The sequence below is a fragment of the Pseudophryne corroboree genome, chromosome 1 (assembly GCF_028390025.1).
Source record: "Pseudophryne corroboree isolate aPseCor3 chromosome 1, aPseCor3.hap2, whole genome shotgun sequence".
Lineage (NCBI taxonomy): Eukaryota > Metazoa > Chordata > Amphibia > Anura > Myobatrachidae > Pseudophryne > Pseudophryne corroboree.
In genome coordinates, this window is record NC_086444.1 from 1,153,990,229 (window position 1) to 1,154,005,704 (window position 15,476).

General features: G+C 44.4%; 1 protein-coding gene across 3 annotated transcripts in view; it reads left to right on the top strand.

Moving 5' to 3' along the window:
• LETM1 (leucine zipper and EF-hand containing transmembrane protein 1) overlaps positions 1-14,937 on the top strand; it is a 140,186-nt gene extending 125,249 nt beyond the window's left edge. For 2 of the 3 annotated variants that reach the window (XM_063924802.1, XM_063924809.1), the window contains 3 exons: positions 1,161-1,354; positions 2,475-2,631; positions 11,095-14,937. In XM_063924802.1, coding sequence (XP_063780872.1) covers positions 1,161-1,354; positions 2,475-2,631; positions 11,095-11,247 — 504 coding nt within the window. In that variant the 3' untranslated portion in view covers positions 11,248-14,937. The remainder of the gene's footprint in view (positions 1-1,160; positions 1,355-2,474; positions 2,632-11,094) is intronic. The other variant, XM_063924806.1, reaches the window with a different exon arrangement.
• Positions 14,938-15,476: the final 539 nt, after the last annotated feature.

Below are 15,476 nucleotides of genomic sequence, written 5' to 3' on the forward strand. Positions count from 1 at the left end.
ATGTTCCAAAACGAGGTTGGCCGGCCTCCAAAAATACTGTGGCCCGTTGGATAACTTCGGCCATAAGACAGGCTTACCTGTCTTCTCATGTTTCGGTTCCTGACTCAATTAGGGCTCATTCGACTAGAGCTGTTGGAGCTTCTTGGGCTGTTCGCGGTGGTGCATCTGTTGAGCAGCTGTGCAGAGCAGCGACCTGGTCGTCAGTTCATACTTTCACAAAGTTTTATCATTTTCATACTTTTGGTTTGGAGACTGCCTCTGTTGGGCGTCGTATATTGAAGACGGCTATGCCGTCACCGTCTCCCTCCTCTCATTAGCTTGCTTTGGGAAATCCCACAAGTAACGGCGCAGCGTCCCCCAGATGGAGGACAGAGAAATTGGGATTTTTGTTTACTTACCGTAAAATCTCTTTCTCTGAGTCCATCTGGGGGACGCTGCGATCCCTCCCATAGTTTGTCTGGTTTAATTGGTTAATTTTTTTATTCTGGTCTATCTCCTTTGGCTTGGCTAAACGTTAACTGAATATGGCTGAGCAGGAAGGAGATGGGAGGGGTTAGAGGGGGGAGGAGTCAGCTTTAGATAGATTCTGTGCCAAACTCCACTACCACACACCTCTAACCCACAAGTAACGGCGCAGCGTCCCCCAGATGGACTCAGAGAAAGAGATTTTACGGTAAGTAAACAAAAATCCCAATTTCACCTTCCAACATGTTAATGACCCAAAGCGTACATTCAAGCCAACCAAGGAATGGCTACAGAAAAGGGTGATCAATTTGTTTGGCACATTCAATTAGCCGCAAGGTCCTATTAGAAGTTTGGGTAATGTGGGCCTCCACACATATTCAACCCTTTGATCATTCATTATTTTTCTTTGAGACCTCTGTGGAACTTGACCAAAAGCAAGTAGGGCTTTCCTGCCCGGATAACGCGTGTAGTATTAGTGCATGAGATCCCCCATCCCCCATGAATATGATGGACCTTAAACTTTTTTGCAGTACAGAGTGGGGTAGAAATAAGACTTTGATAGAGACTTATTCAGATAAGACTGTGTTATAATAAAAGCATAAGGTGTTCATCAAGGGTGCGAGTTGCTTGTGCTGGTCTTCTCCCTGCCCCTTGGCCTGAATGAGGTGGGTAATTCATGTGTGTCCCTGTTACAGGATCTGGAGGAAATAAAGAAAGAGCTTTCAAAGTCTGGACAAGAGACTGTTGTGGAGGAAACCAAGGCAAGCAAGAGACTAACGAAGCGTGTGAACCGCATGATTGGTCAGATCGACAAAATCATAACTGAGCTAGAGAACGAAGACCAGGTGTTGGATGAACACACGGGAGGTGGCCTTGCCCCACCTGTTGGGTAAGTTTCGGGTGTTTGTCACTTTCTTAGGCACTGGATCTAGATTTAATTCCAATAGTCTTCCAAATACTGCTCTGCAGATTAGACTCATTTCTTCATGCTATGGCTGAGCGGCAATGTGAATGAATGTGTGCGCTCATTTCGGGGGAGATGTATCAAAGCTTTGAGAGAAATAAAGTACCAACCAATCTGCTACTAACTCATTTTTCAAAAGCCTGTAAGATGACGGAAGCTGCTTGGTTACTAGTACTTTATCCCTCTAAGGGGCAGATGTATTAAGCCTGAAGAAGGGATAAAGGAGTGATAAAACCAATCGGCTGCAATATGTAAATTGACAGGAGCTGATTGGCTGGTGCATTATCTTCTCAAGGCTTAATACATCTGCCCCTAAGTTTTGATGCATCTCCCCCTTAATAACATAACTTTCAGTGGGAAATGCTGTGTCTTGGATTGCACATAAGTGTTTCAGCTCTGAATTAAGTGTATGGAAGGATGTTGCATTTTGTCACTTTCTAAAGTCTAAAAATGTAAAATGGCTTCTAAAAAATGGTGCCTAACTCACAAATGCATTCTGCTGACTTTGTGAAAGCCCTGAGACGTCTGCTGACCCTTCAGTCTGTGGAGGAATGCCAGCTCTCTTCTCCTAGTGGCAGCAGTCATTCCAGTCATGTAGTGGTGATGTGAACGGGACTTCTCTTTGAGAGCTTTAGAGAAATCTGAGCGAACATCAGATGAGCTGTAAAGCATATTGCTGCTGACTTCCTGTACTAGGAAGGTCTATTGGCCTCCATCGTTGCATTAAAAGGGCACCATCGATATTGAATATGTGAAGAGCTTTGACTGTCAGTGTTACTGACGCCTTATGAGGGATGAGTGGTGACGGATGGCCTCTCCCAATTCAATTCATTGTGTCGCTTGCTTTCTTGCTCCCTGCTCCGTCTGCCGTGATTTTGTGTGCACGTTGTTGTGTCATGACCATACAATCACTTTCAGGTCTGTTGTGATCCGCAATCATCAGAGGTCCCCTGGCATAATTGCCACTCCCCTGCTTCCTTTTAAACGTTTATGTTCTTGCTACTTTCTGCTCGTTTTAATGGCTATAACTGTTTGCTGTACACAGATTGTATTTCGCCTTTAGGGAAAATCTGGTCAGCATCAACGAACTCATAAACATCATGAGACACATTCAGAACATCCCGGAGCAAAAGCTCTTGAGACTGGCTGAGGCCTTGGATGAAAACCGGGACGGGAAGATAGACCTTGACGATGTGGCAAAGGTATGTGCTCGAGTGTACTGGGATTCCCAGAGCAAGTAATGCAGCAGCGTTTTTCATATATATTAAGGTCTGAGCATTTGGCTTTTAAAAAGAGTAAATATTAAAAGTCTGTAAGGAATATTAAGAACACCGTTTACCAGTGGGTATTTGGCATTATTAGACGTCCCTGGCGGGTCACACAGGGTTTAAAAAAATGAATAAAATAGATTTTTCCTTCGTCGTCCACTAGGGGGTACAGGAGTGCTAACTCTGGGTATAAGCTGGCCGGGGAATCAGACTGCATCCAGTCAGAATCCCGGCAGTCGGAATACCGATGCTGGAATCACGACCTTGCATTTTGACATTGAAATGCCGACGGCGGAATCCTGATCGCGGTCTGCCAGAACTCCACACTTGTAATTCGCGAGTGGAGGTTAGGGTGAGACTGCAGGGGGAGGGTTAGGTGTAGATAGTGGGGAGGGGGAGTTAATGTTAGGCACCACTGGGGAGGGTTAGGCTGGGTACCCGCTTGCCGATGTGACATCATACAAGATCCACCCCGCAAACGATATCGTTCATACACACTGAACGATATTATTTTCTTCTCGTCAGTGACAGCATGCACCCACATCCAGGTGCTTGCCGTCTTGTACAATATCTTTAGATTTCAAGGTGAAAACTAAAGATATTGTACATCGTTAACGTCCTGCCGGAGCACGCATCATTAACTAGTGAATACACACTGAACGATGTGAACGATATATTGGATCGGATGATATATCGGGTGCACATCACACCAGCCTTACGGTTAGGGTCAGGCTTCTGGAAAGGAGGGTTAGGGGTAGTTAACTTACCCAATAGGTGTCGGGATCCTGAGCTTCAGGATGACGCTGTCGTTATTTTGAATGCTGGGATTCCGATACCATCCCATTCTCACAGTACAGGCTCAACGCCCTTTATGAAAAGAACCTGTTGCCATACGCAGCAAATACAAACAGGCAGGCAGAACCCTTGTAGACGTAGGGGGCAGAGCAAGGTGCAAGAGAAGGACAGAACAAAACCAAATACAAAAAAACCCAGCAGTAGGTAGTTTCTTTTATCCAGTTAGGAACCTACTAATGTTAAGTTATGGAAAGTTCTTACATTTAAATAGAGTGCTTTTGATCTAGAAATAGATCTTTTTAAGTTTCAGAGACTGCTAAAACATCAACCTTATTTTGGTTTTAATTTTCAAAAAAGTACATTTTATGAATTCAAACAAAACGTCATACCATACCTAAAAAAAAAAAATCATAAAAACTTTCCAAACTTTCCACAAAAGTGCAAATTTTAGCAATACATAATTGGAGGAATAATAATGCAATCACCGTCCACCCCGCCGATAAAGGTGATTAGGAACAAAATTGACTGTATCATGCAGGTATATAGGCAGCTCTCTGATACCCAGGGGCAGATGCAGGGCCGGAGCTTCCACTAGGCAGCTTTAGGCAGCTGCCTAGGGGCGCCGGGACCTGAGGGGGCGGCCTGCTACAGCTGCCTGAAAAAGGTAGTGTGGTCCTATCTTTCACAGCCGCTGCAATCCTCCCAGGACTCGTATCTTACAGTAGCCGTGACTGCTAAGCTCCTGTATTGCAGCCTCCAGCTCCACCTCCACAAGGCACAGGCAGTAACTGTGACAGCTCCTGGAGTCCTGGCTGGGGGTGACAAGCAGCACTGCTCTTCATTCCAGGCTCTTTCACAGACTACTCAGTCCCAACTCTGCATCGCAGCCTGCAGGTAAGGTGGCTGCACAGTGCACTCTCTGCATTTGAGCCCACTGAGAGGGGGGGGGGGGGTGAGGAGATGAGCAGCAGGCATGGACACAGTTTGGGGGGGATGAGCAGCAGCATGCATACAGATGGTGGGGGGGATAGGACAGCAGACTTTTAACAGAGTGGGGGGGGGGGGGGTGAGAACAGCAGGCACCCACACAGCAGTGGCGTGCGGTGAGGTCAGAGGCTGGTGAGGCACTACAGCCATAATGTCCGCCGAATCCTGCTGATGACCCCTACCGCCGCCGAGCCAATGCCCGCTACTGCCACTGAGCCGATGCCTGCTGCCACCGCCATTGGCTTACAAACTAGCCCACCATCAACTGACCCAGCCCTCCGCCACTAATTTGCACCTCAGTCCGATGCCGCCAATGCCCGCTGCCTGCCTGCTCATCATACTTGTGATATATTGTACATTTTTATAGAAAAAAAAATAAAAATTAGTGTTTGGGAAGGGAGTGGGAGGAGGACATGAATGCAATTTTTTTGTCCAGGGCTTCCATTAACTTAATGGAGAAGGATCTGAATGGGTTAAAAAATGTAAAAAAAAAAAAATGCGTGAGGTCCCCCTTCCTTCTTTGAGCCGGTCCTGGTTGTTTAAATACTGGGAAAAAATTGGACAGGGGTTCCCCATATTTAGACAACCAGCACCGGGCTCTTAGACCGGTCCTGGTTCCAAAAATACGGGGGACAAAAGATGTAGGGGTCCCCCGTATTTTTAAAACCAGCACCGGGCTCCACTAGCCAGGGACATAATGCCGCAGCCGGGGGACACATTTATGTAGGTCCCTGCGGCCGTGGCATTACCCCCCCAACTAGTCACCCCTGGCCGGGGTTCCCTGGAGGAGTTGGGACCCCTTAAATCAAGAGGTCCCCCCCCTCCAGGCACCCAAGGGTCAGGGGTGAAGCCCGAGGCTGTCCCCAGCACCCCTGGGTGGTGGGTGCCGGGCTGATAGTCATAAGTGTGTATAAAAAAGAATATTGTTTTTTGTTGTGGAACTACAAGGCCCAGCAAGCCTCCCCCGCTTGCTGGTACTTGGAGAACCTCAAGTGCCGGCATGCGGGGAAATAACAGGCCCGCTGGTACCTGTAGTTCTACAACAACAAAAAATACCCAAATAAAAACACAACACACACACACCGTGAAAGTAAAAATTTATTAAAACACACTTACACACTCACACATACTTACCTACATCCCACGCCGATCACGTCCACTTGTCCATGTAGAATCCAATAGGTGGTTCCTGTAAAAATGAGAGAGAGATTACTTACCTACATCCCACACCGGTCACGTCCACTTGTCCAGTAGAATCCAATAGGTGGTTCCTGTAAAAATGAAAATTATACTTACAAACAAAGTAATCCACAGGAGGAGAGAGAGAAATTAATGAATATTATACACTCGCTGACGCGGGAGGACGTTAGCACAGACAGGGGAGAGTGCTGCTGCTAGCTGGGATGATGGAGCAGGCTCCCCCAATAGTTGTGAGCCTAGTAGCTGTACCCCTAGTAGCTTTGCCCCCTGTAGCAGTGCCCCCAGTAGCAGTGCCCCGAGTAGTTGTGACCCCTGTAGTTGTGCCCCCAGTCGCTTTGCCCCTTGTAGCTGTGCCCCCTGTAGCTTTGCCCCTTGTGGCTGTGCCCCCAGTAGTTGTGACCCCTGTAGCTGTGCCCGTTGTAGCTGTGCCCCTTGCAGAAGTGCCCCTTGTAGTTGTGCCCCCAGTCGCTGTGGCCCCTGTAACTTTGCCCCCAGTCTTTGTGCCCCCAGTAGTTGTGACCCCAGTCACTGTGCCCCTTGTAGCTTTGCCCCCTAGCTGTGCCCGAAGTAGTTGTGCCCCCAGTCGCTGTGCCCCCAGTAGTTGTGACCCCAGTCGCTGTGCCCCTTGTAGCTTTGCCCCCAATAGCTGTGCCCCCTAGCTGTGCCCGAAGTAGTTGTGCCCCCTGTCGCTTTTCCCCCAGTAGCTGTGCCCCCAGTAGCTGTGACCCCTGTAATTGTGCCCCTTGTAGTTGTGCCCCCCAGTTGCTGTGCCCCTTGTAGTTGAGCCCCCCAGTTGCTGTGCCCCTTGTAATTGTGCCCCCCAGTTGCTGTGCCCCCCAGTTGCTGTGCCCCCATTTGCTGTGCCCCTTGTAATTGTGCCCCTTTTGCTGTGCCCCTTGTAATTGTGCCCCTGTTGCTGTGCCCCTGTTGCTGTGCCCCTGTTGCTGTGCCCCTTGTTGTTGTGCCCCCCGGTTGCTGTGCCCCTGTTGCTGTGCCCCTTGTTGTTGCGCCCCCCAGTTGCTGTGCCCCTGTTGTTGTGCCCCTTGTTGTTGCGCCCCCCAGTTGCTGTGCCCCTTGTTGTTGCGCCCCCCAGTTGCTGTGCCCCTGTTGCTGTGCCCCTTGTTGTTGCGCCCCCCAGTTGCTGTGCCCCTGTTGCTGCCCCCAACACAAACACATTAAAAAAAAAAAAACATACACATACTTACCTGCAGCGCTGTCCTCCATCTCCGTCCGCCGGCTCATCTCTGCTGTACTATGGGAGAGACGTCATGACTCATGACGTCTCTCCCACAGTAGCGGCGCTGGCTGCAGCGGGCGCCCACGGCGCCTGCTGCAGCCGGGAAGGGGGCTCGCTAGTGATTGGACAGCGGATCCAGCACTGGATCCGCTGGGCCAATCACATCTGGGGCACTGACAGGGGTGTGCATTCATCGGGGCTGAATGCACGCCCCTGTCATTGCGGCACCAGTATAGGTGCCGCTTCTCCATTCATTTTCAATGGGCTTTCACAGCCCATTGCTGCGCCCCGCCCCCTGCACGCCCCCTGCTGCCCGGACTTTTAATGTTAGCAGCTGGAGGCACCTCTCCCGCTGCCTCCCACCCTCACAAGCAGCCACAGGGGGGGGAATTATTAAAATAATGAAAAAATATATTTATAACAGACTGTGTTATAAATATCTTCTTTTTATTATTTTAATCATTATGACAGGGGAGGCACTGCCTCCCCTGACTGCACGTCCCTGCCACACAGACTGGGGAGATGGGGAAAAGAGAGCAGCCATGCAACAAACTGGGGGTGGGGGAGAGCCGCAGCATGCCTTTCATCTGAAGGGTGGGTAGGGGGAAGGAGCAGTAGGCAGAAGTTTTGCCTAGGGTGCCGAGAAACCTTGCACCGGCCCTGGGCAGATGTATTAAGCCTGGAGAAGTGATAAAGCAGTGATAAGTGGAAGGTGATAACGCACCAGCCAATCAGCTCCAATATATAAATTTACATATTAGAGCAGACTGGCTGATGCGTTATCACCTTCCACTTATCACTGCTTTATCACTTCTCCAGGCTTAATACATCTGCCCCCATTGTTACCAGAAACTAACCTGTGACCCTATTGTAGCTTACAAAAGGGAAATTGTTAACATCGTTAAGATGTGCCTTAATTAATGGATTGATGATAATACAGCAGAATCTTTGTATCAACATCCGGTTGTACCTTTTGTGTATTTTTTACCCAGGGTACATAATAAACTGACGGATCAGAATACTGTGTTGGCTGCAGACCGTTTCCATCCTAGACCCCTCAAAAGTGGGTTGCCATACTCACAAATAGTTTGGGTCACCAGAATAACTTCTGATAAAAAGGCCTTTACCTCATGCCCTCATGGAGATGGTACAATACATTTCTGCAACGCGGTTGTGAAGAAAAAGATTAAAGATAAACGTTCGGCTTTGGATTGTTAAGCAGTAAGACACACAGACTGGTTGAGAACATATGATTTTTGTCAGCTATTTTTTCTACAGGGTCACACATAGTCAGAAGTGCATTTATACGACATTGGCCGCACATCGCTATCGCTGGGGGCATACACACGACAGATCCCTGCTTAAAATCTGAACATTCTAGTCAGATTGCTTAGATTTTAAGCACGGATCTCTCCGTGTGTACTCCCCTTTACTGTGGTGAATGAGGTGGCTGAATGTATTGATTTGTTTGGACCCTGCACTGCACTGTGATTTTCTGGACTGAGTGCTGCCTCAGACCCCTTGCTTGTATGTAGGTGCGGTATACCGGCACAGAGTCCCCTCACGGGTTTGCGGCGCTCACCACGCTTTGGGCACAGGTTCTATTCCCACTCGATTGGTGGCGTGATGGTTGTGGCTGCCGGTAAAATGTCAGGATTCTGGCATTGGTCTCCTAAATGCATATATATATATATGTTATGGGGTATATTCATTTGAAGTCAGATCCATTCCGACATGCATTTGTCGGAGTGGATCTCACCAGGGCTATTCAAATGGTCATCTCAATTCGACTTTTAAAAAAGTTGAATTGAGATGAGGGAGCAGAGAGGAGGAGACGGGGGAGAGCCACAGGGACCTAAAAAAGTAGAAAACTGTAGTCTTTCCGACAGACGGCAGCTTTTGACTTCAATTGAATATACCCCTATTGCGCCCTACACATTAGGCGATGTGCCGCCGAGGTGCCCGACGGCCGATACGGCCGACGGGCGACCCGGCGGCATGGGAGTGAAGTTTCTTCACTCCCCCCGTCACCCGGCTCCATAGATGTGCAGGCAAATATGGACGATCTCGTCCATATTGGCCTGCATGCACAGCCGACATGTCACCAGCGATGAACGAGCGCGGGGCCGCGCATCGTTCATCGCTGGTGACTCCACACTGCACGATATGAATGTTATCTCGTTCATTAATGAACGAGATCGTTCATATCGTGCAGTGATATCGGCATGTGTGTAGGGCCTATCAGTCTCTATAGAGTCTGTATAGATGAAGTGCACTCACCAGGCTAGTTTATAAAAACAAAAATTCACATATATTTGTTTTTATGCAGTCTGACTGCATAAAAATAAATATGTGAATTTCTGCATTTATAAACTATCCTGGTGAGTGCACTTCATCTATATAGACTCTGTATTGGATCAATCTGCAATAATCGTTTCTTAAGGACTGGCACCCCAGCTGGCGCAAATCAGGAAGATTGCGAGTGCAGCTCCCCCTGGGAATGTATCCCTCCCTCTCTCTCTATATCTATATATATATATATATATATATATATATATATATATATATATATACATATACACACACACACACACACACACACACACACACACACACTTGTCCACATACATCTTTGCAATATCCCGCCATGTATGGCATGGTCTTGCATGCCATAGACTGAGATAATTAGCCATGCCTTGTGATTTTTCTTAATTCGCTTCTTTAATATGTTCATACATATTCTTTTATGGCTAACAAATATTTTAAAATCCATCCACTCGCTACTCATGAAAAACAGCTTGGCCGTGTTTTGCATGTTGTGCCAAATTGAGCAAAATAGCAAAGATGTACAGTAAGTGGACACATCTGTGTGTGTGTGTGTGTGTGTGTGTGTGTGTGTGTATATATATATATATATATATATATATATATATATATATATATATATATACACAAACAGAAAGTTCAGCACTCACCATAGCAAGCTCACTTATCCTCACAACATCAATAAGAGACTTTGTGATAGTGTAGGACCTGCATGAAGATGGGGTACCTTGGCGAGCAGTATGCAGGCTTCCGTGCATTGGCCAATTCACTAACTAAACCCCCATCATTTATTTATTGATGTTGTGAGGATAGGTGAGCTTGCTATGGTGAGTGCTGAACTTTCTGTTTGTATATATTAGGGTTGGTGGCCATGGGCTGCATGCACCCCACCCTATAAGTGGTGAGTGCAGATATTGCACCCCGCTTCTGGGGTGGCGAGTGCTGTGGTTTTCTAGATTTGTTTGTATGTGTGTGTGTATGTGTGTGTATATATATATATATATATATATATATATATATATATATATATCTGTCTAGCGATCTCTGTATATCTCACCCTTATTGAGGCTCATGAATGTTGGCTACAGCTGTGTTACTCGGTATAGGAAGTGCTATGTAACCGCATCTATGTAGTTCTGTGACGGCTTCCTTTTCGAGTGAAAACCTGACTGATGGTAATAAATATCATGCAGGGTACTGTAGAGGGCACAGATACGAAATAGTAACAAGAGCCTCTAACACTACATTTAAAGTTAATATCAGATATTGAATGAATCTGGTTTTAAAAGGTTTATTCTCTCTGCACAAGTATTAGGGTGCAGATGCATGAAGTCTTGGAGAAAGATAAAGTGGACTAGTCGCCCCAAAACAACCACTGAGCTCCTGTCATTTATCTGGCACAGTCTGTATAATAACAGGCGCTGATTTGTTACGTTGGGTGACTCTCCATTCTTGATACATCTTCCTGTTAATGGTTGTAAGTTCAACATAGGAACATAAAGGTGCATGTCATATCAGCCAGTAGTTATGCCGTCTTTGGGATAATATGAGGATGTGGAATTATTGTGCAAAGGATTGTAATAAGACCAGAGGAAAAAAGTAGCAGGTGCACTATCTCACACTAGCTCAACCTGTAATAACCAGATTGTAATAAGACCACCCTGAGGTCTGAGGCCCTGAGTTTCTTTGCTGGTAATGCGTAGGGCGGCGCTGCTGGCCAATTGTGGCGCCCTATAAAAAACGATCACTCAGCAATATAAGGGACTGTGAAAGTGATGGGTACACAGCAGATGAAGACTCCCTGATTATTGAGGACCAGTAAACCTTTTATTAAGCACATCTTGTATCCTCAGGTAGTGGAACTGATCGACAAGGAGGACATCGACATCTCCACCAGCCAAGTGGCTGAGATTATGGAGCTTCTGCAGAAAGAAGACAAGCTGGTAGAGAAGGAGAAAGCAAAGGAAAAAGCAGAGAAGGAGCAAGCGGCCGAAGTGCAGAATTAAGCCTGGAAGCCAGATGACATCAGATCCACGTGTTCTTGCACATCTTGTCAGTCATTCAAGGCGCCACTACGTGGTTTCCAATGGTTTTCAGGTGATTTAATTGCCAAGCGACATTAATATGCACTGTTATGGAGTGAAATAAAGGCTTCCTCTAGTCATTTACGATCATTCCATCAGTATCAGGCTTTTTATTTTTTCCCTAAACGAGACTACTGCAAATTGTATTTTTATTTTTTTCTATTTGGTCACCCTAAAAAAAATAAAAAAAAATAAAAATTGGAAATCATAAATAGAGCGGCAAAATGATATAAAATCACAAAGCACAATTAAAAAATTTTGTAATTTCTTTTATTTAGTTAACGCATCCCTCCATTTTTGGTTTAGTGTTTAGGTGTATAGCAGAGCCTTTGCGTCATTTCACCGCTGGTTCTGTGAGCATTTAAGATTGAAACCTTTTAAGTATTGCTCTTTTTTTTTTTTTTTGACGCTCTTGTGTTGTATATTGGCCTTTTTTTATATATATAATAAATCTATCTCTCTATATATTTGAATTTTAATTTAAATTCATGAGGCTGCCTTGCCGGCAGAGAGTCTATTACTGTGGTTTAGTATTTGCTTATTTTTTTATTTCTTTTATGATTTTTTTTTTTTTTTCGAGAAATTGCCTTCATTCATAGAATATAAAAATCCTGCTATTTATTCCGGGAACAAACCTGCGGTGCTTTTTTGAGTTCAGCGCCAGGAATGTCTTTTTATTTCCACGCATTTTATTACAGCAGTACTTTATAATCTCTCACTGGCTAGTATATTGCGTCCAGTCATTTTATACTATTAGTAAATCTTGTTTGGGTCTGGTGCGAAATAAAGGGCCGGATTCATGTTTGTAAGTAAAGAATAAAGCAAGCAAAACCATGCTGCACTGCTGGTGGGGCAGATGTAACGTGTGCAGAGAGAGTTAGATGAGGGTGGGGCGTGTCCAAACTGAAATCTAAATTGCAGTGTAAAAAAATAAAGCTGTCAAGTATCTGTGGGCTACATGCAAAAGCAGACAGTATTCATCCTGCACAGAAAAAATATAACGCATCCAAATCTAATTTAGTTTTGCACAGTTGCTTGTTTTTTTTGCTTTACTTACAAACATGAATCAGACCCAATGTTCCCAATACCTTCAGGCGTCTGACAGGTATTTAGGTAGATAATTAAACTAGAACAGTTTATTTGGCTTGCTTTAAGTCTGTACAGAGTGTAACTGCTGCTTTCATAAGAAATGAGAACAATGTCTGTAAAACATATCCTTCTGAATGTACACTTCCTTTCATAGGGATTGCAATGTATTTACTTATTTTAAAGAACTTCCTTAAACCAATGGTGTTCATGAGAAATATTCAGTTGTATTAGAGTAGGGTCATGCTACACTTAGGGGACCACTAATCCGGAAATACATTTGTTTCTAAAAGCGCAACTTTTTTTTCTTCACATTACTGTTTTTGTTGTGGTTTTTGTGTTTTATAATGAAACTTGAATTAGCGGTTTGCTTTAATGTGTAGCAAAACTTCTAAGCTCCCATACAGGGAGCCTTGCCTTCTTTTTTTAAAGCTATCTGAATGTAGATTGCCAAAAGCGACCGTCAGGATCAGAAGATGAAATTAAAATTTGCTTTAGTGTCAATGCTACTCTCATTACTAATACCTTTTTAAAATCGTTTGATGTATGATGCAGACAAAATCTCCTTATGGTTCGAAAAGTGTCTTTAGGCCGAAGACCTTTTGAGCTTTTCCTATATTGCCTAATATTATACGTAAACCAGAGGTTCCCAAACTGTGTGCCGTGGCTCCCTGGGGTGCCTTTGGGACACTTGCAGGGGTGCCCTGGGTTGGTGGTCCAGGACCAATTCAAATTATTCATGGTCAATATAATAGGCAAAACCAGTGCTGGTGGCTGCCAGTCATAAAATGTGGCCAAACAGAAACAAATCTTGTCCCTCACCACACAACTGATCCTAAGGATGACCTATAAACGCAATGTACTTAATGTAATATTTCTTTCTAAATTTCTCAATAGGAAATTTTTGGCCTAGGGGTCCCGTGAAAAAAAATTCTGATATTCTAGGGCGCCGTGATTCAAAAAAAGTTTGGAAACCACTGGCGCAAACTCTATTATAAGGAGCCGTTAATAGGAAACTAATCTCTGCAGTGACCTCTAGCTGTGGGGATGGGGATTACACCTCATGATCGGAGAAGGACACTGCCTTGCTTTTTTAATGAATTATTGGCCCCTAATCTGCCGATGTGTATCATCTGGGCCTTTACTGCAGCGTCTATATTGGAAGACTGACCTGAATGTAACCCCTGCACAGAACAGCGCATTATACAGTACAATTACATCATTAGCGATGGAAGTTCTATAAAATAACTGGGTTTTTGTTTAAAATTAAAAAAATTATATTTTTTTTGTGTGAAAAATTTAAATTTGTTACATGTGTTTTTTTGGGGTTTTTTTGCAATTGATTTATGGTTTTGTTTTTTTCTTAATCTGTTGGCCAGTGCACTTATCATGGAGCTGAATGCTCTCATCAAAGTAATGTAACTCATGCTTGTGTGTCTGTATAGAGGATGTTGGTCTGTACTTGGTTTTACATTCTGGTTTATCTGATTATTGTATTCATACTTGCGGTGCCTTTTGCGCCATGTCCTCAGATGCCTAAAGTAGATCTCATAAGATAAGGCTATACCTGTGCTGTGCGCCCACATCCTAGATACCAAAGACTGGTTGTCAGTAAGTAATTTTACTGACATGCTAATTTCATTAGAACCCTGATCTCCATTGTTTTTTTTTTTTTTTTTCTTGGCAAGTTTAATCTGCATTTTAGTATATTAATACATACCTCCCAACATGACCCTCTCCAGGAGGGACACGATGCTCTGCTCCTGGACTTTTCTCTTAATGTATGATTGCCATCACCTGTGCTGAAACACCTTTCTTATCCATTAACCTGTTCAAAACAGGTGATGGCAATCATAAATTAAGAGAGAAGTCCAGAAGTAGAGCATTGTGTCCCTCCTGGAGACGGTCATGTTGGGAGGTATATTAATAAGACTTTCACCTCAATCATTTGATTAGTAGTTTAGCTGATTTAATGTAGTTTTCATTAAATTTTCCATATTAACTGGAAACGGAGTACGTTGTGTATAATACAATAATTCCGTGAGCACGGAACTGTAAGATACATGCTTATATCCTGTATATTTCATAGGTAGGCTAGAACAGGGAGTGATGTCTAAACTGGAGAAATATTACAATTAAAAGTACAAAATAAGATATAAATGCAACAAACGCCACAACCCTGTCCTAAAGGCGGTCCTGCTTGGGACACCTGAGTTAAGGCTTTGTGTTTATCTAGAACTTCTTTTCTGTAGTCAAGTGATGGAAATGAAGAATAGAATGTTCTCATCAATGACTGCACAGCTCACAATAGCTTTAGCAGATCTGCACGGTCCCTGGGAGACGGGCGTGAATCACTCCCTGATTATAGATGATCAGTAAACCACAGAATGGAACCTCCGCACTCCAGAAATAACACTCAATAACTTGACGCAACTTTTTTTTTCTTTCTAAATCCAATTTAAATTATGAATATCAGAAATGTTGTGGATTTAATTTAAATAAATTTGTTTTGCTTTTTTTCATCCAGTTTTTAATTTGTGTGGCTTTATTTTCTACTTTCTTACATTGATGTTTTTATTGACTGTACTATTGTGTTATGACTTTTAACAGTTTTGGTGTAAGTGAAGCTTGCGTTTTATGTTGTACGGCTTTAGATAGGATTCTATTCGCTAAAACTAATACTTTCAAAAAAAGTAAATTACACTTATCCTGGATGGACCAGGAGATGCCATGTATACTGAAGGAGGTCTGGCATCACGTTCGGTGAGATAATAAACTGAATTTTTTTTTTTTTATAAACTAGTTGGCAGCTAAACCAGTTTCCTAGTACCCCAAGCGAGAATACATCACATTAGCCTTAAATTTGGCATGGTCCCAATTGCCTGTTTAACGCTACAATTTTCCTTCTGAAGGGAAACCGAGCATTGTTACTTCCTGTATGCAGTCACCGTGTAATCCTGAGCATGCTCAGGGGAGTTCTGCAGCGCAAGCTGCCAGTAGTTGGGCGGGGCTATAGAAAAGTTTGACGGGGGGGGAAGAGACAGCAGGGGTAGGTTCTGCTGGCA